General features: G+C 48.4%; 11 protein-coding genes across 11 annotated transcripts; 6 read left to right on the top strand and 5 right to left on the bottom strand.

Annotated features, from left to right (window-relative positions):
- Positions 1 to 35: 35 nt before the first annotated feature.
- Positions 36 to 797, top strand: FOIG_16185 (uncharacterized protein; the record flags this gene model as incomplete). The annotated part of the gene is made up of 1 exon (XM_031217617.1): positions 36 to 797. The coding sequence occupies one exon, from the start codon at positions 36 to 38 to the stop codon at positions 795 to 797; it is 762 nt and encodes a 253-aa protein (XP_031052650.1).
- Positions 798 to 1,100: 303 nt separating this feature from the next.
- FOIG_16184 (uncharacterized protein) lies at positions 1,101 to 3,461 on the bottom strand. Its single transcript, XM_031217616.1, has one exon. It carries the CDS (start codon positions 3,260 to 3,262, stop codon positions 1,202 to 1,204), a length of 2,061 nt encoding a protein of 686 aa, XP_031052649.1. The 5' UTR covers positions 3,263 to 3,461; the 3' UTR covers positions 1,101 to 1,201.
- A 640-nt stretch (positions 3,462 to 4,101) lies between these two features.
- On the top strand, positions 4,102 to 5,597 carry FOIG_16183 (uncharacterized protein). The gene is made up of 2 exons (XM_031217615.1): positions 4,102 to 4,590; positions 4,637 to 5,597. The coding sequence occupies exons 1-2, from the start codon at positions 4,279 to 4,281 to the stop codon at positions 5,546 to 5,548; spliced, it is 1,224 nt and encodes a 407-aa protein (XP_031052648.1). The 5' UTR covers positions 4,102 to 4,278; the 3' UTR covers positions 5,549 to 5,597.
- Positions 5,598 to 5,735: 138 nt separating this feature from the next.
- FOIG_16182 (uncharacterized protein) lies at positions 5,736 to 6,991 on the top strand (the record flags this gene model as incomplete). Its single annotated transcript, XM_031217614.1, has 1 exon — positions 5,736 to 6,991. The coding sequence occupies exon 1, from the start codon at positions 5,831 to 5,833 to the stop codon at positions 6,989 to 6,991; it is 1,161 nt and encodes a 386-aa protein (XP_031052647.1). The 5' UTR covers positions 5,736 to 5,830.
- An 812-nt stretch (positions 6,992 to 7,803) lies between these two features.
- Positions 7,804 to 9,537, top strand: FOIG_16181 (pyruvate decarboxylase; the record flags this gene model as incomplete). The annotated part of the gene is made up of 1 exon (XM_031217613.1): positions 7,804 to 9,537. The coding sequence occupies one exon, from the start codon at positions 7,804 to 7,806 to the stop codon at positions 9,535 to 9,537; it is 1,734 nt and encodes a 577-aa protein (XP_031052646.1).
- Positions 9,538 to 9,954: 417 nt separating this feature from the next.
- On the top strand, positions 9,955 to 12,276 carry FOIG_16180 (uncharacterized protein). Its single transcript, XM_031217612.1, has 4 exons — positions 9,955 to 11,054; positions 11,107 to 11,479; positions 11,524 to 11,812; positions 11,868 to 12,276. Exons 1-4 carry the CDS (start codon positions 10,271 to 10,273, stop codon positions 12,264 to 12,266), a joined length of 1,845 nt encoding a protein of 614 aa, XP_031052645.1. The 5' UTR covers positions 9,955 to 10,270; the 3' UTR covers positions 12,267 to 12,276.
- Positions 12,277 to 12,306: 30 nt separating this feature from the next.
- Positions 12,307 to 13,244, bottom strand: FOIG_16179 (uncharacterized protein). The gene has a single exon (XM_031217611.1). It carries the CDS (start codon positions 13,188 to 13,190, stop codon positions 12,507 to 12,509), a length of 684 nt encoding a protein of 227 aa, XP_031052644.1. The 5' UTR covers positions 13,191 to 13,244; the 3' UTR covers positions 12,307 to 12,506.
- Positions 13,245 to 15,398: 2,154 nt separating this feature from the next.
- Positions 15,399 to 16,754, bottom strand: FOIG_16178 (uncharacterized protein; the record flags this gene model as incomplete). The annotated part of the gene is made up of 7 exons (XM_031217610.1): positions 15,399 to 15,660; positions 15,718 to 15,940; positions 15,991 to 16,071; positions 16,124 to 16,306; positions 16,351 to 16,504; positions 16,551 to 16,652; positions 16,674 to 16,754. The coding sequence occupies 7 exons, from the start codon at positions 16,752 to 16,754 to the stop codon at positions 15,399 to 15,401; spliced, it is 1,086 nt and encodes a 361-aa protein (XP_031052643.1).
- Positions 16,755 to 17,477: 723 nt separating this feature from the next.
- On the top strand, positions 17,478 to 19,290 carry FOIG_16177 (uncharacterized protein; the record flags this gene model as incomplete). The annotated part of the gene is made up of 6 exons (XM_031217609.1): positions 17,478 to 17,886; positions 17,936 to 18,030; positions 18,082 to 18,227; positions 18,288 to 18,921; positions 18,975 to 19,088; positions 19,141 to 19,290. 6 exons carry the CDS (start codon positions 17,478 to 17,480, stop codon positions 19,288 to 19,290), a joined length of 1,548 nt encoding a protein of 515 aa, XP_031052642.1.
- Positions 19,291 to 19,532: 242 nt separating this feature from the next.
- FOIG_16176 (uncharacterized protein) lies at positions 19,533 to 21,495 on the bottom strand. Its single transcript, XM_031217608.1, has 4 exons — positions 20,828 to 21,495; positions 20,022 to 20,779; positions 19,866 to 19,975; positions 19,533 to 19,810 (listed from the first exon to the last, which is right to left on the bottom strand). The coding sequence occupies exons 1-4, from the start codon at positions 21,201 to 21,203 to the stop codon at positions 19,558 to 19,560; spliced, it is 1,497 nt and encodes a 498-aa protein (XP_031052641.1). The 5' UTR covers positions 21,204 to 21,495; the 3' UTR covers positions 19,533 to 19,557.
- Positions 21,496 to 21,718: 223 nt separating this feature from the next.
- Positions 21,719 to 22,728, bottom strand: FOIG_16175 (uncharacterized protein; the record flags this gene model as incomplete). Its single annotated transcript, XM_031217607.1, has 3 exons — positions 21,719 to 22,081; positions 22,128 to 22,410; positions 22,463 to 22,728. The coding sequence occupies 3 exons, from the start codon at positions 22,726 to 22,728 to the stop codon at positions 21,719 to 21,721; spliced, it is 912 nt and encodes a 303-aa protein (XP_031052640.1).
- Between the last annotated feature and the right edge of the window lie 893 nt (positions 22,729 to 23,621).

Below are 23,621 nucleotides of genomic sequence, written 5' to 3'. Positions count from 1 at the left end.
AAAGACAAAACCGTGTCCTTTGTCACTGAACAACCATGGAACTCCTTGACGAGCTCGAAGCCATGGCCCAAGCTGCATTGGTATCTCAGGACGATGATGACATCCCTGAATCGGCTATCGCTCGTCGGCAAAAGCTATTTGGCTACTCAGCTGCAATGGCGGAGACAAAGATCACGGAGCACCGAAACGACCCCTTGCGTTTCACTGTTTCTGAAGATCACTGGGCTGTCGAGCGAGATCGTATGGAGGCTGAGGGACACGACCATGAATCTTATGAACACTCATGCATTCGTACCTCGCGAGATGCGATCAACCAACGCCAGGAGATGAATATGAAGGAGAAGCGAAGGCTTCGAGCCTCGACCTTCTTGGTCAAACTTGAAGGGCCCTTGCATAGTGTCCAAGCCGTCATTCAAGCAGTTGGTAAATCATCTGCAGACTCGACTCAAGTTCTTGCAGCTACCGACCTATCTAGGCAACCTAGTTCCTTCTTCAAGGTCAATGGGATAGACAAGCTAGCCATTGAAGGATGGCTAAGGGAGAATCCTTATCCTGGTTTCACACCCACATTCATTCGGGATCTAAATGCACCAAAAGTTCTCTCGTCAAATTCTGTTCACCCAACCCTGGGTCTTGATACAACACTGCCTCAGTATCGACTTGGATCAGACGAGATACCTCGACCTGCACAGAAGGAATACCCAGTCGGGTATTTCTTTCACGGAACCCTTGCCGACCCATCCGTTCTGACTCCCAGGCTGAATACTATGCAGCCAAGATTCGAGGTGGAGCTTTGAAGACTTGGGGAAGATACAATGCGTTGGTGGACGATCCAAGTCGCACCAACCTGGTCCACGGAAAGGCACTTCTGGTTCACACTCGAGAAGAAGAAGAACGTCTGCGGGCATATGAAACACATGTCTATGAAGTCGTCCGATGTAGTATCGAGATGGGCTCGGAAGAACCCGCAAATGGTCTGACATTTCGGTTTATTACAGATATGATGGATTGGTGGAAGTACGATTACTATTTTCTCTATGTTTGTATCATAAAAGGTTCATTACCATTTATATCAACATTGCAAAAGGATGAGGTAAGGTGACATGACGTATGATACATTAAATGCTCGAAAATCAACAGTAACTGAAGTATGTTTAATTGCATACCATGGCGCCGATAGAGAACTGTTGATGCTACTCACTTAGTCAAGCAAGGTAAAAGAACCCACAGAGCGTCCATTGTTTGCCTTTGCAACAAACACAATAAGAAACTGATCTCTAGGGACCTTCGCCAGCGCCGGGTACTTGTCGCCCCGCTTAGGTCGAGTGAGGCGAGCCGTCCACACCCAGTTGTTTCCCGTCCAACTTACAGGGGATGTTGGCTCACCATTGGCAAAGACTTCCAAGCCAAGTGAAGCCACAGGTGAGCTTCCCAAGTCGCAAGTTCCTGTTACCTTGACCACGCGAACATCTGAGTCAGAGGTATCCTCACTGACAGCCGTAATCGATGCTATCTTGAGGGTTGGTGTTGCGATAGGGGGAGACGAAGGACTGGAGGCGATGACTGTAATCTCGTCCGAAGGCAGTGACGGCGCCAATGGCGGAATCTCCCGACGCTTCGTGGCTTCCTCATAGGCAAAGGCATAGCTCAGTAGGTTAGAGTCGTCATATGCTCTGCCGCAGAAAGAGAGTCCGACAGGCATCTTCTCCTCAACAAGATTCCCCATGGGCACGGTTATACAGGGAACCCCAAGATGCTTCAGTGATCGGCCACCATTTGCATACTTGACTCCATCACGTAGTGCAGACATCATCGACTCGTAGTTTTCATCCGAATCAGCCAACGCAACATCGCCATTAGTCGGAAACACCACAGCATCATACTTGTTCTCGACCATCCAGTCCTCCAAATCCTTCTTCCGCATGGCCTCCAAGGCCTGGAGCGCCTCCCGACATCTAGGCAGGTCAGCGAGGCTCTTGTCTCCCCAGTTCTTTACTGCAGCAACCATGTCCTCGTAGCGGACCTGATTTTGGGACTCGGTGTGCTGAGATGGGTCATCCATTGGGGCAATGTGAGGGTGAATCTTGTCAAGCTCGACGCCAGATGTGAAGTTGGGTATATCCTTATCACCATTGCCGCGGAGGAAGCTGTTCCAACTCAAGGCAATCATCTCGCACCGCTCGAGCGCTGGCCATTCCTCTGGTAAATTGGGAACATTCATGCTCTGGCCGGGAAAGTCCTGTTTGGTGTAGTTCTCAAAGAGCGGGAAATCAGTCTCAATGACGGTGGCGCCTAGCTTCTCAATGTCTGCGCGCGCTCTCTCCCATAGCGCCCGGACGCCTGCAGAGCATGCGTTCACTGGCTTGGCACCTTCAACTCCAATGAAACATCGAGGGACAGCCAGTCGCTTGTTTCGAAGGGCGTCTGGATTGGCCAACGCAAGATAGTCAGCCGGTCGAATCTCACTAACCCTGGGGAGTGATACATATGGTTGTGAGCGCCAAAAGTCAGCGTCGCCGGCAGCATCATCATCCGCAACGACAACGTTTAGAACATGAAACAGGTCCCCCATAGTCCTCGTGTGAGGAACGACCTGGTCGCAAGTTGGGTACAAAGGCCATAATCCTCGGGGAGGAATAACACTGCGGGAGGGGGCATAGGCGACCAGGGCATTGTTGGATGCTGGCGATCGACCTGAAGTGACGGACTCTCCGGCGAAGCCAAAGGCAGCCAGACTTGCGGCAGTAGATACACCGCAGCCATAGGAGGAACCAGACGCATAAGCAGTGGGCATATACTTCTGATTATATGGGCTCTCTGACCGTCCGTACAAGCCGCGCTGACAGCCGCCATCAGCCATTGGGGGCATATTGGTCTTACCAAGCACGACTGCCCCTGCGTTGCGAAGCAGCTCAACGATGGCAGCGTCGGAGGTAGCTTCGAGCTTTGCAAACGCAGGAGATGCAGCTGCGACTGTCATGCCTCTGACCTTGTAGCTGTCTTTGACAGTAAAAGGAATACCCTCTAGAGGTCGTGCCGGTTTCCCGGAGGCACGGTAATCATCTGAGGCTTGAGCTTCGGCGAAGACCTCTGGGTTTATCAAAGTAATTGAGTTCAGACAGGGACCGCGACAGTCATATTTGCCAATGCGATGCAGGTAAAGAGCAACAAGCTCAACACTTGTGATGACTCGATCATCCAGCAACTGTTTGAGGTCGCTGATGCTGGCCTCGAGCAGTTGAAGCGTTGGTTTGCTGGTCATTTTGGGCGAAGGAGATGCACAAGAAGTAAGAGGCAGCCAGATGGTGATGAAGAATCGAGATCTTTGAGAAACACTAATAATTCAAACGAAATGCATCACTTATATGCATGCAGCTGCTGTGTTCCAATCTGTTGCTGTTCGTTCCATGGCGCCCGAACATAGTTTCCGAGATTGACTTTGCACTTGTCTCGACCTCCGAGAAAGCATTTATTGCGCTTCGACATTCCCTTCGGAAAACCACGGCCTATTAAAAGAATGATTGGCTGCGAATTTCATCTTCGGAGCCACTAAGCCTCAAACGGAAGGTCGTTGCGAATTTCGCGGGGCGAGCGGCAATCGAGAATGGCCCATGACCCCCTTTGCGACTGCGGGGGATATTCCTCCCTTTCAGCCAAAATCAATCAAACAATCAGTCAATTAGTTCTTCCGAAGTTGAAGATTAGATGAACTCTTTCATGTTCGGAAGCTAGATCAATTGCACAGGCAGCGGAGGGGAGTTCCCTGCTCATTTAACCCCGGCGGCCAACAATGACGGGGCCGGGGAAAGCCGCATGCTGTTGGACATGCAAAATCAGGCACGTCAAATGCGACGGAGCACCAACGGCTTGTCTCCAATGTACCAGCAGGGAGATCCAGTGCCATGGATATGGACCAATGCCATTGTGGTTGGACGGAGGTCCAAACGAAAGGCAGGAGAAGCAGCGCATCAAGCTGGCTGTAAAGAAGAACTTTAGACAGAAAAAAAGTCTTCAGGCACGTCAACTTAGAGATCACAATCGGGACGTAAGTCAAGGACGGAGCCTATTAACTGTTGCTAGAGAGGACATACAACTCAGTAACGCTTCTCAAAGTAAGTATTTGGTTATCACCGTAATGGATTCTTACTCAACTCATCAGCATATGGCGATCCAAGAGCCACCCCGTCGCCAGTATTAACTCCTCGATCCTTGCAAAACCGGGTCCTTTTAGGACAGTCGTTCGCCGAGCCCCTTCACTACGACGAAGCCAGTCTTCTGATGCATTATCTAGACCATGTCTTTCCCTACCAATACCCTTTTTTTGACAAAGCAAGGTTGTCTCGAGGCTGGCTTCTTTGGCTTCTCAGCAAGAATGGGCCTCTCTATCGAGCATCCATGGGTCTCGCGGCGTTGCACCAGCGATCACTGCTAGGCGAGACAAACAACCATCACCTTGAACTTGAGTTCCATACCAAAGCGGTCAGGCAGCTACAGGACTTTCTATCGTCCATCAACATCAATGAGCTGCGGCCCGAAAATGAGACTCTGGTTGAGATCATCACCTGTGGTATCGCTCTCATTAGCTTCGAGGTAAATACGCGTGAAAGCGACCGGAACGAGTGCTGAAAGACAACAGGTCCTCAGAGGAAGTGCAACAGACTGGCAACCGCATTTAACCGCCATGTCCTCAATCGCAGTCATGATGCATAATCAGCCTCCGCTTCCGCAATCAGTAGACCAGCTTCCGTCCCCTCTCTTTGAAGGCAAAGCTACTGCAGCTATGGCCTTCCATCTCCCGGTCCTGCTCTGGATGGATTTGCTAGCCTGTGTAGCCACGCGGGAGAGACCAAAGCTTCCATATACTGAGTGGCTGGGACCTAATTGCACATTTCAGCTCGCACACATAATGGGCTGCCACAACTCAGTCATGAAATCCATAGGGGACCTCGCAGTTTTAAGCCAGTGGAAGTCTGCTTCTCTCGACGGAGGCAGTCTTGACGTTGAGGAATTCCAGACAGAAAGACAACGGATTGAAGATGAACTAGAGAACGTCATGGACACAACTCCTATGGCCTCAATGGAATCTCGAGGATTGCAATCCAATGTTCTAACAAGTCAAGCATTCAGTCACACGAAATCGGAGCAGCGACCCGATCAAGATTGTGTTACTCGCATATTTGCTGCAGCGGCATTAGCTCAGCTCGCTGCCTTGAGCACTGAAGTCTTAAAGAACATCTCATCGACTGTAGTGAGGAGAGGCGTCAGTCGAGTGATTCTCGAGATCAAAGTGGCATCCCAAATGGTCTCTCCTCGGCAACTGAGCTGGCCTATATGCGTTGCTGGCTGCTTAGCAGATCAAGACCAGCAGCCGTTCTTCGAAGCGTTATTAAACGGTGTGCTATCTGAAGGAACTGGCATGATAGGAAACTGTGGCACAGTTCGGGATATCTTGCGGGCCTGTTGGAGAAATAAGGCTGAGCAGCCGAATCAACAGTGGGACTGTAGTATTACTATGAAACAGTTGGATATATATGCCCTTCTGATATAAGAGCAATAATGAATAGAAGTAAATAGTAAAGCCGTTAGGCTTATACCGCTTTTATTCGGGTCTAGTATTGCCTTGCTATGCGTTTCTTTCACGCCCTACGCCCCACCTCTTATGCTCTATGCTTAACCCACTCCTTACTCCGAACGCCCCACGTCTTTCTCCGACATCTTCATAGTCCGACGTGGCAGCAACATAAAATACCATCCATAGAATAGCCTCGACTATTATGCTACCCAATTCGTAACACCAACATACCTGGAAGAATTCTTCGCTTTCTTCATCATGACAACCGGACACCTTGGCGCTCAGTTGGACGCCTCCAAGCTCGAGCTTACTCATGCGCCAACCTCAAAACCTGTTCCTAACCCCGACTCTCCCGAGGTTGCAGCTCTGAAGGATGGTACTGATCGTATGATTGTTGTTTCCTGGACGGCTCAACAAGGCTGGGAAGCCCCTAGAGTGGTTCCTTATGGCCCAGTCTCGTTAATGCCCACTGCCAGCGCATTGCAATACGCTGCGCAATGCTTTGAAGGCATGAAGGTCTTTCGCGGATATGATGGTCACCTCCGCCTCTTTCGCCCTTTGTACAACTGTGAGCGTTTGCGCAACTCTGCATCACGTATCGCGCTCCCAAGCTTCGACCCAAAGGAACTGCTCAAGCTCATTCATAGGCTTTGTGCGCTTGAATCGCCGAAATGGCTGCCAAAGGATAAGCCTGGAGCTGCTCTTTACATTCGACCAACTTTGATCGGATCGGGCCCAAGTTTAGGCTTTAAAGCACCGGAAGAAGTCCAGTTGTACATATTTATGATCTATTGGCCATCCCCAAAGACGACTGGGCTTCAAGGAACACGCTTGTTGGCAAGCAGTGAGTCAGTCGTTAGGGCGTGGCCGGGAGGTACTGGGGCAGCAAAGGTTGGCGGAAACTACGCTGCAGCTCTGGTCGAGCACATTCAGGCCAAGGCTAGGGGGTTTGACCAGGTTCTTTGGTTATATGGACCGGACCGTCAGATCACTGAGGCTGGGGCAGCCAATATTTTCATCATCTGGAAAACAACGTCTGGATCACTACAGATGGTTACCTCCCCTCTGGATGAGAATAACCTGATCCTCGCTGGTAATACACGACGAAGTATTATTGAGCTTTCCCAAGCCATGTTCGACAGCGAGGATGCAGAAGATGGATTACGATGTGAGGTCCTGGAAAGAAAGATCACCATGATTGAAGTAGAAGAGGCCGCTCACGAAGATAGACTCCTCAGCATTTTCTCAGTGGGTACGGCATATTGGATCCAGGAAGTCGCCGAGATCAACATCGACGGAAGAATCATCAATATCGGTTTGGGCAAGAGACCTCACGTTGCGCTGCTCAGAAACCGGATGAGCGATATTATGTTCGGGACCCAAGAAAGTGAATGGGCGGATGTTGTCCTTGAGGAGTGACTAGTACAGATTTAACACCGAGGCTTTGTATTTCATTGCTACCAATCCAGGGTATTAGATAGAATAATCATAAAGATTCGTTCACCTATAACGATTTCTACAATGACAAGAAAACGCGGGGAGATGGTAGAAAGTGGGCGAGATGGAGATGAGATGCAAAATTACTATTAACCAATGATCATATCGTGATTACCCTTGGCCAACCTGATTGATACGGCTTTGTGCCGATGTTTTGCCTGTATCTCAAAAGAGACGCTGTGGTGACTGGCACAGCTGTGATGAGGTTGAGGGGCTACTGCCATAGGGTTATGACGTTAAAAGAGGCTTTAGCCCTAACATAAAGGTGAAGAACACAAATTAATAGATATATGTGCTTTGCTCACTGTTTATATTTAGCTTTTGGCCATTTTTACAGCAAATGCTTTGTACAACACGGTGCGTAGTGCATATTACCAATGCCGAAACCCTGTTTCCAGATGCTGCACTCCTCTAAGAATATCCAAATAGCCCTGACATACGGGGCCCTTGTTTGACTCGTCAGTTTGAAAGCGGATGGGCTTGAGGTCCGTAGGGCGCACTTGAGCCGAGTCGGAGTCAACCAGACGTCGGAGTGTCATCTACGCCTTCGGCGAAACCACTCACTAAGTTCTGTGTGGTGATATAAGCTCTCAGCCATAACGCATATCGTACTCCGCTCTTCGGCTTTTGTTTTGTTTCATATAACAAGCCAGCATTACCATAATACAATTTGACTTGAGCACCGGCAGCGACATCTACTACACCTACAGTTTTCGCCCAATTGGTTCCCAAATATGAAAACATCCTCCGTCAACGTCGCCGAATATCTATTCAGGCGGCTGCGTCAATTGGACGTAACGTCAGTCCACGGAGTGCCTGGCGATTTTAATCTTACCCTCCTTGATTATATTGAGCCTGCTGGCCTGACGTGGGTAGGCAATGCCAACGAACTGAATGCTGGTTATGCAGCCGATGGCTATGCTCGCGTCAAAGGTATCGGCTCTCTTGTGACCACCTTTGGCGTCGGAGAACTCTCAGCTGTTAACGCTATTGCTGGGGCATATGCCGAAAGGGCGGCTGTGGTTCACATTGTGGGCATTCCTTCCAGAGCCACCCAAGAGTCGAGATTGCTTGTCCATCACACATTTGGTGATGGAGAATATGGGCGTTTTGCGGAAATCCATCGCCATGTCACTGTTGCCCAAGCCAGGCTACTAGACGTCAGAACTATCCCCGACCAGATCGACTCAGTCCTTCAAAAATGTCTCCTACACAGTCGACCGGTTTACATCGAGGTCCCCGTTGACCTTGTCGATGCCCCGGTATCAGCAGCTGGCCTCAGTCACACACTGACATTGCCAACCGACCAAGCCAACGCATCGACATCAGTTGCGGTAGCCAAGATCCTGCACAAGATTTATTCTGCAAAGCAACCTCTCATCATTGTTGATGGTGAAGTGCGGCCAATGAGAGTTGTTAACGAAGTGCAAGAAATAGTCAGAGCTACAGGCTGGCCAACATGGGCTACAGGATACTCCAAGTCTCTGGTTGATGAAGGCTTGGCAAACTTCCATGGCGTCAACAAAGGAAGCTTTGAAGCTTCTACGTCTCGCGATTTCATCAAGCAGGCAGACCTAATTCTTTGCTTTGGACCTCATTTCACCTCCACTAACACATTCTTGTTCTCAAGCATTCCCGATCCGCAAGTCACGGTCTTATTTATGGACATGGAGGTCAGGCTAGGAAACGAGACGATTCGAAATTGCCCAGTCAAACCGCTCCTAGCTCGTCTCTTGCAAGACCTAGATCTTACCAAGATACACAAGTATGATCCTTACCCTGATCTTCACAGGGACAGCCTCTTGTCCTTTTCTGATCTTCCCTCGGATGGAGTCATTGACCAGAAGAATGTGTGGCGCTTACTGGGGAACTTTCTTCGACCAGGAGACATTTTGATGGCGGAGACCGGCACAGCTGCTTACGGAGCTCGACACATTCACTTGCCATCTCACTCCAAGTACTTCGGTCCCATAACCTGGCTCTCTATAGGATACATGCTCCCTGCTGCCCAAGGCGCTGCACTCGCCCAGAAAGAGTTGATGGGTACCAATCAGTGGTCCGGCATTGACAATGCACGCACTGTTCTACTTATGGGCGATGGTAGTTTTCAAATGACTGCTCAAGAGCTGTCGACCATGATCCGACATGATCTCAATGTTGTGGTATTCCTTATCAACAACGATGGCTACACTATTGAGAGGTGCATTCATGGACTGACGCAGGGATATAATGATGTGCCATCATGGCGTTACCTGGAGGCGCCCCGTTTCTTCGGAGCTCCTGAGGATACATTCACTCGCTCTGCGAAGAACTGGGGTGAACTTGAGGACGCGCTGGGTAGTAAGGCTTTACATGATGGCAAGGGCCTGAGGATGGTAGAAGTGCTGATGGGTCGAGAGGATGCACCTGAGGGGCCACTGGCACAGTATCTAGACAAGCAACAAATGCGTGTCAATGGGAAGATCTAGCTGCTACTTAGTACTGCTGGAGGAAAAAATAAACTCTTTTCTCTTTGATGAACTAGGTCAGTCTCAATTTGACTCTGACGACCTTCAACATGGAAAGCGAATATTTGGGTCCTGTTACTCATCATCCTACCGCTCTCTGAGAACGAGTGCATGCTGGAAGTTTGGCCAACGTGGTACAACCACGTTTAATTCTTCCAAGACTCGTATAAACAATAGAATGGGGTCGGAGAGAAGACAAGTGACAGGTATAGGGTGACATTGCCCGAAACAGTCGGAGTCCGATGGCATTGCGGGGTACGTTTCTCCGGACCCACCACAGAACATCGATCCGGTCGTTTCTCCGAAAATGAAATGCCGAGGGGTGATACTTCTCTCCGATGCCTGGATTGTCCTCCATAACATAACACCGCAGGCTCGATAATCACCCACCACGTGTCATTTCGATGCCGAGAGAACGGAGAAAACCCGCTTGCAACCCTTGTCGGACTTCGAAACTGGCCTGCGACCATGAGCAGCCCGTATGTTCTAGATGTCGGGCCAAAAACCGGGCCAGTGACTGCATCTATCGCTCCAGGCCTTTTCAGAAAGTCAAGGGGCCGGCGCGATCGGGGTTTGCCTCTACCCCTGCACAATCTCCGGTCCAAACCCCAGTTCAGGCTCCAGTGGGCTCGGTATACGTTTCGGAGAGTCCTATCCCTTCCTCTGAGTAAACCCATACCTGCCCTACTGCGAGATGATCCGAGCACTGATTTTTCACAGAGCACCACAAGTTTCAGGTGGTCCAACTGGGGCTGGAATCGCCGATTCAGCTTCGGGGGGTATGCTGCCCAAGCATCATCTCTACCCGAACGCCGGATATCTTGGATCTTCTAGTCATAGTGCGCTCTTCAGTCATTTGCCTGTTGGGCTTGAGCAAGAAATGACGGTTGAACATGATGATTTCGGACCACAATCATTCTCATCACCTAATAGCACAGTAAATGAGGCCCATATAGCACATGGCGCTCAACTCATTGACCAGCTTTGTCGATATGTAGACATTCCAGATTGTCTCGACTTGGCCAAGTCATGGCTTCAAACCGGAGCTAATCTTGTCTTGGGTGGCATGTTTACACAGATATGCCTTGAGACTATTGGTCGTGTCTTACTTAGACAAGGAGAGGGAGTCACAGACACCAAGGACATCTCAAGATGCCTGTTCTACAACTCCCGTCAGCCTCTGCTGACGACTTCACATACCATTCTTGAAGAGTATAGTGCCCAGTTTGATCACTTAAATGCGCGGTGGGAGAGTATATGTTTGGCCCTTATTGCCATTTCAAGGGCAACCATGGGGTATCGTCAACCTACAGGACCTTTTCCAGTAGAAGCCCAGCGACGCCACATACGCCGATTGACCATGCACTTTGCTGATAGATGTCTCGATATATGTCTCTCTATGGATTGTCTCAATGACCTACAGCTGGTGTTGCAATATGAAAACTTTATCCTTCATTCTCTTATCGATGGAGACCAAAGCAAGCTGTTACCAAAACTATTATACAAACGCCTTTCTGACCGCTGTCATAGGTTATGAGTCTTGGAGGAGGCTGGGAGATCTTTCAAGCTCCCTCTTCGCTCTTGGCTATCACCAGCAGCTCGAGAGCAGTGTACCTATACCGCCGTTCCTCAGAAGCCTACGTCAAGCTGCATTTGCATGCTCTTATTCTGCAGATAAGAACGTCTCCATCTTTCTTGGGAGACCCCCACGGATATCTAGAAAATTCTGTCATTTCCGACAGCTCAGCCTCGATGCTTACTACTCCTGCGATTGGGCGGCTGATTCCCAGCTCGATTTGTTTGCCGATACGCGCTGGGCAGCCCTATGTGCGATTCTCAAGGAGGAGATCATAGTCGAGCTGTTTGGTGAAGAGCGATTTGATAACAGAGTTGAGAAAGCAAGGTTAGCCATATCCTTTGATGTATCAATCCAGCTGACATCTCTAGCCGCATCCAAAACACCGCAGAACTACAATGGTCATCATTACCAAAACATTTTCGGCTTGACATGCCCATGAAGACTTGTGGCCGATCAGCTGCCGAATTAGATCTCATGCTCGGTATTAAGCTCAACTACCTTCACGTGCTATTTCTCCAGCATCTCGCGCTGGTCCGTCGAGTCTCGGAACCCGGTACTCAACTCCGCAACATTGCACAAGAAATACTCAGCCTCGTAGTCGAAGCTGTCCTATTCAAGGATCATCTCATTCACTCTGGCACATCTCTCACCTGGAAAGTAAGACAACGCCTAGCTAGTTGACCTTCACAGTCAACGCTAACGATTCCAACAGGTGGTATACTACGGTTTAGCAGCAGCAGGTGTCATTTGTTTATCCTTGCTCCAGAATCAGTACTCTTTGGAGCATGAATTAGCTGCTGCTCCCAAGATTCTCCGAGACCTCGGCGTGTTGGTCGCTGAAATTGAATATGGGACTTTGGTCTATAAAGAGGATGCCAATTATGCATTATTGGCTGGAGCTACACAGACCATTAAGAATATTCTGGATAACATATCCAGATCCAGACTTGACCAAAGGCGTTTGAATGTACAAGCACCTGATGCGACGGCTCAGGATGGCCCCGAGCTTGGTTCTGCATCCTGGGACCTATGGGGTACGGGTAATTTACAGGACTTTGATACTAACTTTTGGCTCATGCTGGCAGAGCATCCCTTAACATTCAATACATAGAAAAACCCACTTACTGTTAATCCTATGTAATTTTATTAAAGTCTTATTACTCTTGCTGCGGTTTGCGTTAGAGCTGTAACATGCGGAGTATTACTAGTCTATTCTATTAACAAGCTTTCCTATAGCCTCCAAAGTCTATATAGAAAGACAAACTCTGAGCCAGAGGTCTTAACTGCAAATAACATATCCAGCTTATAAGAAGTGTTTTAAGGTAAATAGAACTGGCTATAAAACTAGGCCTTAAGCTGTTAACAATTGCTCGTAAAACCCACCAAATCCAAGCTCCTTATTATGCAAATGGATCTCAAGAATCCAATGCCTCTTATTCCCATCCTTCCCAACTGTATTCATAGAGTTGTTGCTCCCTTGAGCAATGTAAAGGGTGATCTTGTCTTTGGGAATGCGTTCATGCGGAAAAGACCCGACAATATGTCCCGCAATCGGTGCACCAAACTCAAATCCCTCCTTCTCAGCAGCCTCTTTGGCAATATTATAGAGTTCTTCTCCCGTCATGTCTGGATTTTCCCAGTACTTGGCTTTGACGTCGATCCAGATTGGCTCGAGAGCGTCGCGCAGCTTGATCTTATTGGGGTCGTTTCCCAAAACAAAGGTGCGGCCAAAGTCCGCCTCCCACTCTTCAAAGACGGGCCCAAGGTCAACGATCAGGATGTCATCTTCTTGAATTATTCTGTCGGGTGGGTTTTCTTCGAATGGTCTCAATGTATTGGGTCCACTGCGAATCACTCTTTTATGCCAATGAGTCCTCACGCCGTGACGTTCAGCGCCGAGAGCATGGATTTGGTTGTTCAACTCTTTCTCGCTGATGCCAGGGCGGATAAGGCTTTTCTCAATCTCGTTGAATAGATCGATGGCCTTCTTCTCGGCATCTCGGAGTGAGGCCGCTCGTTGTTCTTCAGCATACATTTTTGAAATTTTAATTGTATTTGCTAAAATAAGATGTGACAGGACAATGAGGGTAATTGTGATGCGCCGGACCAGTCATAGTGAGGTTATTTATAACCACTAGGATGTTGTCGGCGGAATGATTATGCGGTCGTCTGTCATTGGACGGGTTCCTGTCTCAAATGCCATATTTGGGGTAGCACTCTCCGCTGTCGGACTGCCTTGTAATGTTTCTGCGCCCTATGCGGGTTCACGTAAGGTATAGCTTGTCAAGCTTGTCGAGCCTGTTAAATGAGTCACTGACATGAAGTGTTCATTCCACTATTCAACGACAACGAATATTTACATCTACTGCTACGCCACCCTTCGTCTCGTTTTCAATTTCCTAACCCCCTATAAGCAGCGACTAAGCCTAGTAAAGTCGCAAACGTTGAAAGTAGAGTTCTTTGGAAAGCAGCGCCTCTCCACGCAGCTACTATATCCTGGACATCGTCTCCAACCTGGGAGCCATTGTCGAACTTCTTTTGATTAACGAGATCTGAGTGGGCAACTAGAAACCTGTTCTTGATTTGAAAGATAACGAAGACAATATAAATGACTACTAGACCCATTGAAACTGCTCCATAAATGTTGAGGGAGGAGCCGGAGTTGTTGCTGCCTGTTAAACGTTGGTAAGGACGAATAGCATGATTGATGGGAGGAAATTGAGTACTCGAAAGAGCACCACCGAGAAGTCCTAAGCCAAAGCCAGTCACTACAAAAGGCCCGTATTTACGTCCAAATCCCAAGCGCGAAACCACTGTCTCTTGACTGTATCTCGATCCGACAAGAGTGAAGCATTGTGTACGGCTACCCTGTTGGAGCAAAGTCCGTAGCCTTAACGAGCCTCAGTCAGTATAAGCTCAAAGGAAATCGTGATTTTACTTCATACCAGAGGAGTTCGCGGCGGCAAGTAAGCTCGTTAGCTGGGGAACCTTGACCCAGTCGATCGCCATGGCTTCCGGTTTGATCTGGGAGGATAGTCAAATCACGCTCCGCGACATGGGCTTCATCAATTTTCAGGGCTTGAAGTTATCTTAGTCTTCGGACATGACAGATACAAGGGAGATGCTCTTTAAAGAAACGTGCGAGATCCAGAGCAGCGGACGATCTGATGAGCTGCTGCATAGCTTGGCTGTGGTCGGCCTCGGTCAGTACTTAGACAGTCTAGAGAAACTGGGCATGGGCCAGATAACCAAACTATCATGTCACGTGCCTACGTACTCCTTCTTCCCGAAAGAACATATTCAAGGCCTCTAAGCTATTCTGGAGAAGCTGATAGTTGCTGGAGAGTTTGATCTGCCATCTGAGAAGGCCATAAACGCCCAATTTCCTGACATTGGTATCGGATACTCAAACAGACATGGAAATCGCGACAGGAATGATAATGGGTTTGGATCATGGAGAAGAGAAGACTGACAGCTCCTAAACTTGATGAGATGGTGATAGAACGACTTTTATAAGAAGAAGTCATATTAAATTATTATCAAATCTATATTTAATCACCTAACCTGACCCTATATTATTGCTAAATCTAGGCTTTCCTAGATCCTATAGATGTATTTATAGTTCGCCACCAGTATTGATATAAGATAGAGAGTATTCTATCTGCTTAAAAAGACATACAATTCTAATCAATATAAGGAAAATAAGAAGCTGGAATTCTCTGTAACTATGATATACATCTTTATAAGACTGCCTAGTCTATTACTTATATAGGCCTTGATTTATTTTAACTATTAAAGTAGTTATAAAGATAAAACTTCTTAAGTAAATATCTTTAACTAGTAATCCTTGGAAGTAAAATTTCCTTAGAATTTATAAGGACCACTTAGGTATATGTCTAAAAGATATGGGGCAGTTAAGTACGCCGCGGATTCCGTCGAATGCCACGAAATCAGAGGTACGTGGTTTAGAGTTTGTAAAAAAATTGCTCACAGACTCTTGGCGCCTGTGATGCCTTTCACGGCTCGGACTGCCTAGTAGAACCCGAGATAGAACGAAGTAGTAAAGGTTATATGCTCCAGAGGTATATAAGGATAGTGTGAATTTGGGAACATAGGTCAAGCAAACTTCCATCACACACTAAGGTTCGATACAGGTAAGGTTTATGGAATGTCACAAGTACGCCAATCTCATAGTCTGAGGCCCGCTTCGACATGACAAGGTGTATTTAATCCGCCTCGTTATCTAATCAAACAGTATTCCAAATCTTCCTGCTGCTTTTCCAGACTTGAGTAGATCAATGACCTTGTTGATATCATTCAAATCCTTGAAAGATGTGATATGAGCTTTGATGCCGTGTTTGTAGCTGAACTCGATTGCCTCTGGCATGTTCTTTGGTATTCCACTGCTACGACCAGCAACGCGGTATTTACCAAGGAGGATGTCAAGAGCACTGATAGTTAATGGCTTCTTGGGGATTCCAGCTACCATCATAAGACCGTTTATCCTACCGCAAGTGATTAGTAAGTCGAAGCCTGGTTGTAGTAACTCAGATCTTACTCACCGCAATGTCTTGGGGGCGCTTTCATAAGCCACGTTGGAGGCGCTAAATACTGCTGCGGCGTGACAGCCACCGTTGGTGACCTTCTTAATCTTGGCCTCGTAGTCGGGCTCTTCCATCGTGTTGATGACGAAGTCGGCACCCAAGCTCTTTGCATCATCTAGTTGAGATTTGCTGATATCAATGCCGACGACTTTGAGCTTCATCGCTTTGGCGTATTGAACAGCTATTGGTTATAAGCGCAGGCAATGTCAGGACCATATGACTGGAACATACCAAGATGCCCAAGACCTCCGCAGCCAATGATGGCGATCCACTGTCCTTCGACAAGCTCACATCCCTTTACAGCATGGTAGGCTAGAACCCCATTAGCATCAAAGCGTGTGTCGCAAACGTCTTGTAGTCTTACCCGTAACACCCGCGCAAAATAAAGGTGCCGAAGTATCAGGGTCCATACCTTCAGGCAGTACCATGGCATTGCGGGCATCAGAGACTGAATACTCTGCAAAGTGGCCCGGACACGTGAAACCGTGCATTCGTCCTGTTCCCTCTTGACAGAATAGGTTGTGAACCTGGCAACCCTCGCAGTCATCTGTTCCTGTTAATTAAGTCCCACTTTAAGGGCAATCGACATACAGCATGCATAACTGCATCCAAGGCAACCGACAAGATCGCCTATCTTGAAACCTTTGACATCCTTTCCGATGCCGACGACATAACCAGTGTTCTCATGACCGATAGTGGTTCTGTCAGTCAGAGGCTCTTCGCCTGTGTGCCCCCAGAAAAGCATCTAAAATTGTGAGCCAAAGCATCCATGGATTGCCTGAATAACATACTAGGTCTGAATGGCACAGGGTAGCACTCCTTGTCTTGATGAGGATCTCATTGTTTCCATACTTGGGAATGTCTATTTTATTGACTTCGACAGCGTTGGTAACCTATGAGTTTCATTAATTAACGATTGAGTAGGACAGATGCCTATTGAAGCTTGCCTTGTTATACTGCGCGGCAAGCATACTGCCAGTTTCTTGAGAGCCCATGATGACGAAAGTAAAACTCCGGGGTAATAAATTCAGGTTTTCCTTAAACTAAATTATTTTCAAAGTAATTTGCATCTCATTTATGGTGCTAGCTGTGCAGTGATGATAACAAAAATCGCATTGGGGCTTGACATATCACGGGTCACCATTGCAACTGCAAACAGACGCGTAGTGGGACCAGTAAAATGAGTCAGTCCATGGTAACAATCCTGGCCTCCGTTGCAATTCCCCTCGCATGCCAATTGTGACTGGTAAGCATTGCTCCAGTTGAGGCTAGTGCAACTGTTGCAGGGGAGATAGAGGTATCTCCACGGAATTGGTTCCCGAGATCTCTCGATGCCTAACCTTGGGATTCCTGTGCGGGGTTGCCATAGTCATTACCTCGTGTACACTAACAGGCACTAAGTTGACATGAGTCAGTCACGCTGCCATTGGGGTTCAATTAATGGGGATACGTATCGGCTGAGTGGAGTCGCGTTTAAGGTCAGCAACCATAACCTGGGGATTGGAGATTCCGGGGTCCTGGGATCCGGGGTTCTGGGGTTTGCCAGGGTCAAGCTCGGGTGAATGCATTGGGTATATCTTTCTACCTACTCCTTACGGATATTATTGAGCTAACTTCCTGAAAATATCACACCAAAAGGTCAGGTCTGTTTGAGAATTTCGACAGCTTGCAAACACAACATCTCTTGTTCACAGTCACGCTACGGTCTCTGAGTCGAGATGTTGAGCAACTTACGGGGAAAGTACCTACAAGGTGCTATCACCTTCAGTGCTGGAAGTGCGTACCTGCTTTTTGGATACGACCAGGCAAGTTCTCGAGATCGTTCTCCTACAATCTATCAAGTACTTACCGAGCTACAGGGTGTTCTTGGCGGTCTTGTCACGCAGCCAAGCTTCCTCGATGCGATTGGCAATCCTAGCCCCAGTTTCCTCGGTCTGATTGTCGCGTTATACAACATTGGGTGTTTGGCAGGGTGTATCGTGGCATCTCTGGTTGGGAACAAATGGGGTCGACGGAAGATCATCATCTGGGGATGTGTCATTATGATTGCTGGTGGCATCATCCAATCCGCAACCTACGGAGCAGCCCAACTCATCGTGGGAAGACTGATTTCCGGTGTTGGTAATGGTGAGTCTGAATGGCTGGCAATTCAATGCCTCTTCACTAACATGATCAGGCATGAACACGAGTATCGTACCAGTTTATGTTTCGGAATGTTCGCGTGCAAAGCATCGTGGACGAGCCGTTGCGGTGCAGCTTTCCATTGTCATTGTAAGCAGATTCCTGTATGCTTGTACGACTGTAGCTGACCCCATTTCTCAGTTCGGTACTGTTGTAGCTTATTGGCTGGACTACGGAACTATTAAGCATCTGACTGGAGAGGTTGTTTGGAGATTTCCAATTGCTTTCCAGAATGTTTTTGCCCTCGTTACCGTTGCGACTCTCCCCTTTCTCCCGGAAACTCCGAGGTTAGTATTCACAAGTGCTCTCTCATACTATACACACCCTCGCTAACTTGTATCAACTAGATGGCTCTATTCGCATGAGTTCCGCGACGAAGCAATCAGTGTCCTTGCTCGGTTATACGACTGCCAGGAAGATGACCCTGTCATACACTCGGTCACACAAGAGATCGAATCAGCTTTGAGGCTTGAGCATCAGACCACCAAGCTCTCGATCAAGGACCTCATCAACGACAAGACACCTATCAAGAAGACACGCAGACTCGTTCTCTGCTTCATGATCCAATTTTGGCAACAGTTCACGGGAATCAACGTGATTGCTTTCTACGTAACGATCGTTCTCGAGACCAACGTTGGTTTGTCAAAGGATACAAGCAGTCTTGTCGCCGGATGCATCCAGATCGCCTTTTGGCTTGCCACATTCCCTCCCATGTTCTTGCTCGACAGGGTCGGACGTCGGCCCATGCTTATGCTAGGTTCTGTTTGCCTTTTGACTGCTATGGCTGTCTTTACGGCTGGAATCGCGGTCAATACGTCTTCAACGTCTGCGATGGCTCTTGCATTTCTCTTCATCTACGAGATTTCTTTCGGCATGTCTTGGAACGCTATTCCTTGGTTATATGCCCCAGAGATTACTCCCCTCGACTTGCGACACGTTGGTTCTTCTGTTGCCGCGTTTTCAGAGTGGTTGTGGACTTTTGTGAGTTTACATCTTTCAAGTTCTTTCCGTACTCCATACTGATGTCATAATAGGTCATTGCTCTCGTTACACCGTATGCCATCGACACTGCAGGTTGGAAGTTCTATCTCCTGTTCTGCGTCATGATTCTTCTCAACATCCCATTCACTTTCTTTTTCCTACCAGAGGTAAGTCCAGGGAATGTTTTGATCTTATCACTCCATCACTAACTGTATACAGACGAGTGGAAAGACTCTGGAGGAGCTCGATTATGTCTTTTCGGAAGAAGGATTCATCCCAGGCCAGAAGCCTTCTCCTACAGACACTCTGCAGCCAAATAGCAAGGAAGATGTCTCGGGAGACTGCCGCCAAGTGGAGAAGCAGGTTTGAGTGTTGGGAATATTCAGTAGATGCAGGGGTACTGGGTTCACCCTAGAATCATAAGGTCTTAGATTCATAGATTTCTTTTACATCTTGTATCGTTGCGATGTACACATCGTGAAGCTGCTGTGATCTAAATGGCGCTCCCCAAGCTTTCTTGAGAACGCGATCACGCGATGTATGTTTTCACGCCAGATTCATTGAGACATAACTAGTCAATCACATCATTTGATCTTGGACTTGGCATTACAGTTGCATCTACGTTGTTATATTAACTCATTGGCGTGAATAGATAGCTGTAACCATCAATGGAAACCGATCCTTGAACCCTTGAGAAACCGTCCAGTTTTTGAGATCCCGAATGTGCTTTTCGAATATTGAATGCAGGGCCCCCTCCCCGTCCAGGTCTGATATCGCATCCAGTCCGTCAAAATTCCAATTCACACTAACATTCTGGGAGTAGTAGTCTGAAAATAGCTGGAACGGGTACTCTGCTTGGTTATCTATGAGGATATCACGAACACCAGGCCTGGAGGGTCAGCTTGAGATTCACTCGTCATGACCATGATGGGATGTATACTGACCATGGTATGTTATCGATCCAGGCGGCATGCGGCACGGCTATTTGTGTAACGGTTGGTCTTAGCCATGAAGGCATATCGGTGTAGTGCTGTTTGGTGGGATGTATTTGCCACTATGATAATTAGTCTTGTTATATGGTAAAGACAATCTATCCCTACCTTCATCGTGTGGCACATGAGATAGAAGAAACCTAATTTCTCTGCCAAAGCTACAGAAGGGAACGTCGATAGGACGCGGGACATGATGCCACTTAGAGGATGCACCGTATCGACTTGTTCGATGTTGACCATGGCCCGCGTCGACGGTTTTCGGGGGCCAATAACTGACTCAGGATCCATGTTGTTGGATATCAGTTCTTTGCGAGATTTAAGGAACTCTAGAAGTATCAGGTCCAACGGGCATGTCGATGGTCCATGTGAAGGTAGGATAGTGTATACACCGTTGGACGGGGCATAATGTTCGAGGCCGGCCGTCATATCGCCAGATGCTAAGCATTGACCTGCTGCCGCTTGATCTATCATGTGAGACTCAGTTAAGCTTACATGCGAGGCGCAGTACGCAATATTGGAGCCTGTGGTGGCGTGTTGGTAGCTCCCAGCGGGTGACAAGAGCCCTAAATTGGCAGATGGAGAGATGTGACAGGTTGTATCGTCATTACGTATGACATCCGATGTAGTATGAGGTTGATCTCGTAAGAGAGCGACATTATCGCTGCAAGCTGGTGGGGTTTGACAAGATACGACATCATTGTCAAAATGCTCCTCTGGGTCTGGTAGTATAACATCTTCAGGATCTTGGCGCAGAGGTGAGGCGTCCTGATGAGTTGCAGATTCTGTGTCCATCTCATTCTCTTGTGGTGGTTGAGGCGTTTGTGCATGAAATTCACCGCCGCTCGCTTGGCCGGCATCGCTTTCCGCTGCCAAAGTTAGCTAGACACGCTGTAGATGGACTGGTATGTGCTTACTAGCCTGAGCCTGCGATTGGCCTTGTTCCTGGCCTTGGTCATGGTCACTCTCTATTTGGTTCAAAGCTGCAGTGATGAGCTTAGAGACATGACGCAGGCATTCTTGTAAGGATCTGTGCTCCTGGCGCATGTTGTTGATCTGCATGTCTTTCTGGCTGCAACTTTCGCGCAATGCAGCACATATCCCTTGAAGCTGTGAGAATTGCTGCTCAAGGTTATTGATACAGTCTTTATTCCGCTGACGGAAAGCCCGCTGGGCCTTACGATCCACATTGCGCTTGTGTTGGATCTGTTCCTTGGTAAGATCGGACACAGCCCTCGAACGCTTCCGTGAGGAAGAGGGCCTTGCTGCGGTGTCTGGCTGTAATTCACTCATAATCGTCTCACATGTAATAGTACAGACAGGCAGTAAGGCAGGGGTACGGCAAGTAAAGCAAATAAAACTGCAGTTTCCGGGCCCGGATCGAGACACGGATCCTGGATTTGACTGAGGGAGCTACCGAGGTGGGAGCACGGAGATCCCCGTGGGGTACGGGGTGCGGGGTAAACTTCCACGAAGAGTCACCGGTTAGATCCAGCCGGAGTCTGGGTCGCGATGCCTTGTATTGTTGCGTTGTGGTACGGTTTGCTGGGATCAAGACTGTAGTGAGGGAACAAGAGAAGAGGAGTGAAGCATGGTTGTGAGATTAGATTGGCATGAGTAATGTCAGTCGATACAAAATCGACTAGTAAAGTCTAAACCGATTTAGGATAGGTGCACACTACAACCAATGCAGCCAAGACCCTTAGTCGATCTAAGCTTTTCCCTCCCTCTGACGCGTTGTAGACTTTTTCTCTCATCAATGGCGCGCTAAGTCTACAGTTCGAGGTTACTGCTGGCCCCATCGCACTCTAATATGCCATGTTGATCAGAATTGTCTTTGGCTCTGTATATGCTCTCAACGCGTGCTCTCCATTCTCTCGACCAAGTCCACTTTCCTTGGTACCACCAAAAGGACACGAAAACGAGATGGTGCTGATGCAGTTGATGCCCACAACTCCAGAGTCAATCAGCGAGCTCAAACGAAGCGCCCGGCTGATATCCTGAGTGAAGACCCCGGCCATGAGTCCGTACTTGCTGTCGTTGGCTAACTCGAGGATTTCCTCCTCCGTGTCGAACTTGTTGATAACAGCGACTGGTCCAAAGATCTCTTCCTTGTAGATGAAGGATGTCTTGTCTGTCTCGGCAAAAACGGTGGGTTCGATAAAGTATCCCTGTTTCGGTCAGCTCAGGTCCCAGTTCAATTCTTCCTACAACGACGTCACTCGCCTTTTCACCCACTCGTTGCCCCCCGGTCAACACTTTTCCGTCGTTGTTTTTCTTGGCAGAAGATATAATACCCATGATGCGATCGTACTGGGCTTTGTCCACGACAGGTCCTATCTCGGTACCGGGCGCCTCCGGGTCACCGAGAACCTCCTTCTTTGCCTTGAGACGCTCCACGTAAGCTGCTACGAATTTGTCGTAAATCTTGGATTGCACAAAGACTCTGGTCGCTGCGAAGCAGATCTGACCAGAGTTGGTGACGAGTGCGTTGACAGCCCTAGTTTCTTCGTTAGCTGGGCCTGCTGCTGCCACAGATCAAATGTTCTCACCATTTGACTGCGTTCTCGAGATTCGCATCGTCAAAGACCACAGCAGGACTCTTTCCTCCGAGCTCCAGCGTCACCCGCTTCAAGTTGCTTTGGGCTGCCAGAACCTGCACGATCTTTCCTGTGGGGATACTTCCTGTGAAGCTTACCTTTGCAACGCGCATATGCGAAGCGAGAGCTGCACCTGTCGAACCATCACCTGTCAAAACCTGGAAAACGCCAGGAGGGAAGCCGGCCTCAAGCACAAGCTTTCCAAGCTCTGCGGCCATGAAAGGCGTCTTTTCGCTGGGCTTCAGGATGAAGACGTTGCCAGTTGCAAGTGCTGGGGCTGCTTTGAGGCCAACAGACGCCAATGGGCCATTCCATGGGATAATGCTAGCGACATGTTAGCTTACGTCCCGCCGGTCATCTGTAGAGAACTATGCTTCACCCTGCTACGACTCCAAGCGGCTCGTTTCGCACTATCTTGTAAAATCCATCATCTGCTGGGAAGCTCTGACCAGCATGCTTGTCCACCCACCCAGCGTAATCTATGTTATCAGCCTATTGATACCGTGATACATCTAGGAAACGCGGAACAGCTTACAGCGAAAACAACCGATAGCTGTTCCAATCTCAGACTTGCCAAATGGAAGGTATGGAGCTCCAAGGGTCAATCGAGTGAGGTAAGCAAGGCGCTCTTGATTGGCCTCAAGTAGATCAGCGAATTTGAGCAGGATTTCCCTTCTCTCGGTGTGTGTCAATTGCCGCCAGGGCGAGTTTGGCTTGAATGCCTCATTGGCGCAAGCAACTGCTTCGTCCACGTCTTCGTTGCCAGCGACAGGGATACGATCGCTGATTAGCTCCCCCGTAGCCGGATTATGTACGGTGACGCTTGTTGGCTGGTTAGTTATTGTAAGTACAATGGAAGACTGGGAAGTATTTACTGTTTCGAACTGTGACAATCGACATACTTTTAACTGTCAGTCTGTTCCCGGTAAAACGGTTTGATGGAATTCTCACTTTATTGTTAATAAATAATTGCGTCAAGTGCGGCTCGAGCTGCATGATGATGTATGTATGTATGTATGTATATTTTTCGTCCGGGGGCCGTGAGGCCCGTAAAGTCCCCTATTGGGGCACAGGACGTGCTGAGCTAGAGTCTCTAGTGCTAAAATCTACG

The sequence above is a fragment of the Fusarium odoratissimum genome (assembly GCF_000260195.1).
Source record: "Fusarium odoratissimum NRRL 54006 unplaced genomic scaffold supercont1.68, whole genome shotgun sequence".
Classification (NCBI taxonomy): Eukaryota; Fungi; Ascomycota; class Sordariomycetes; order Hypocreales; family Nectriaceae; genus Fusarium; species Fusarium odoratissimum.
Note: the sequence above shows the minus strand (reverse complement) of the source record. Positions and strands in the feature narration are given on the sequence as shown.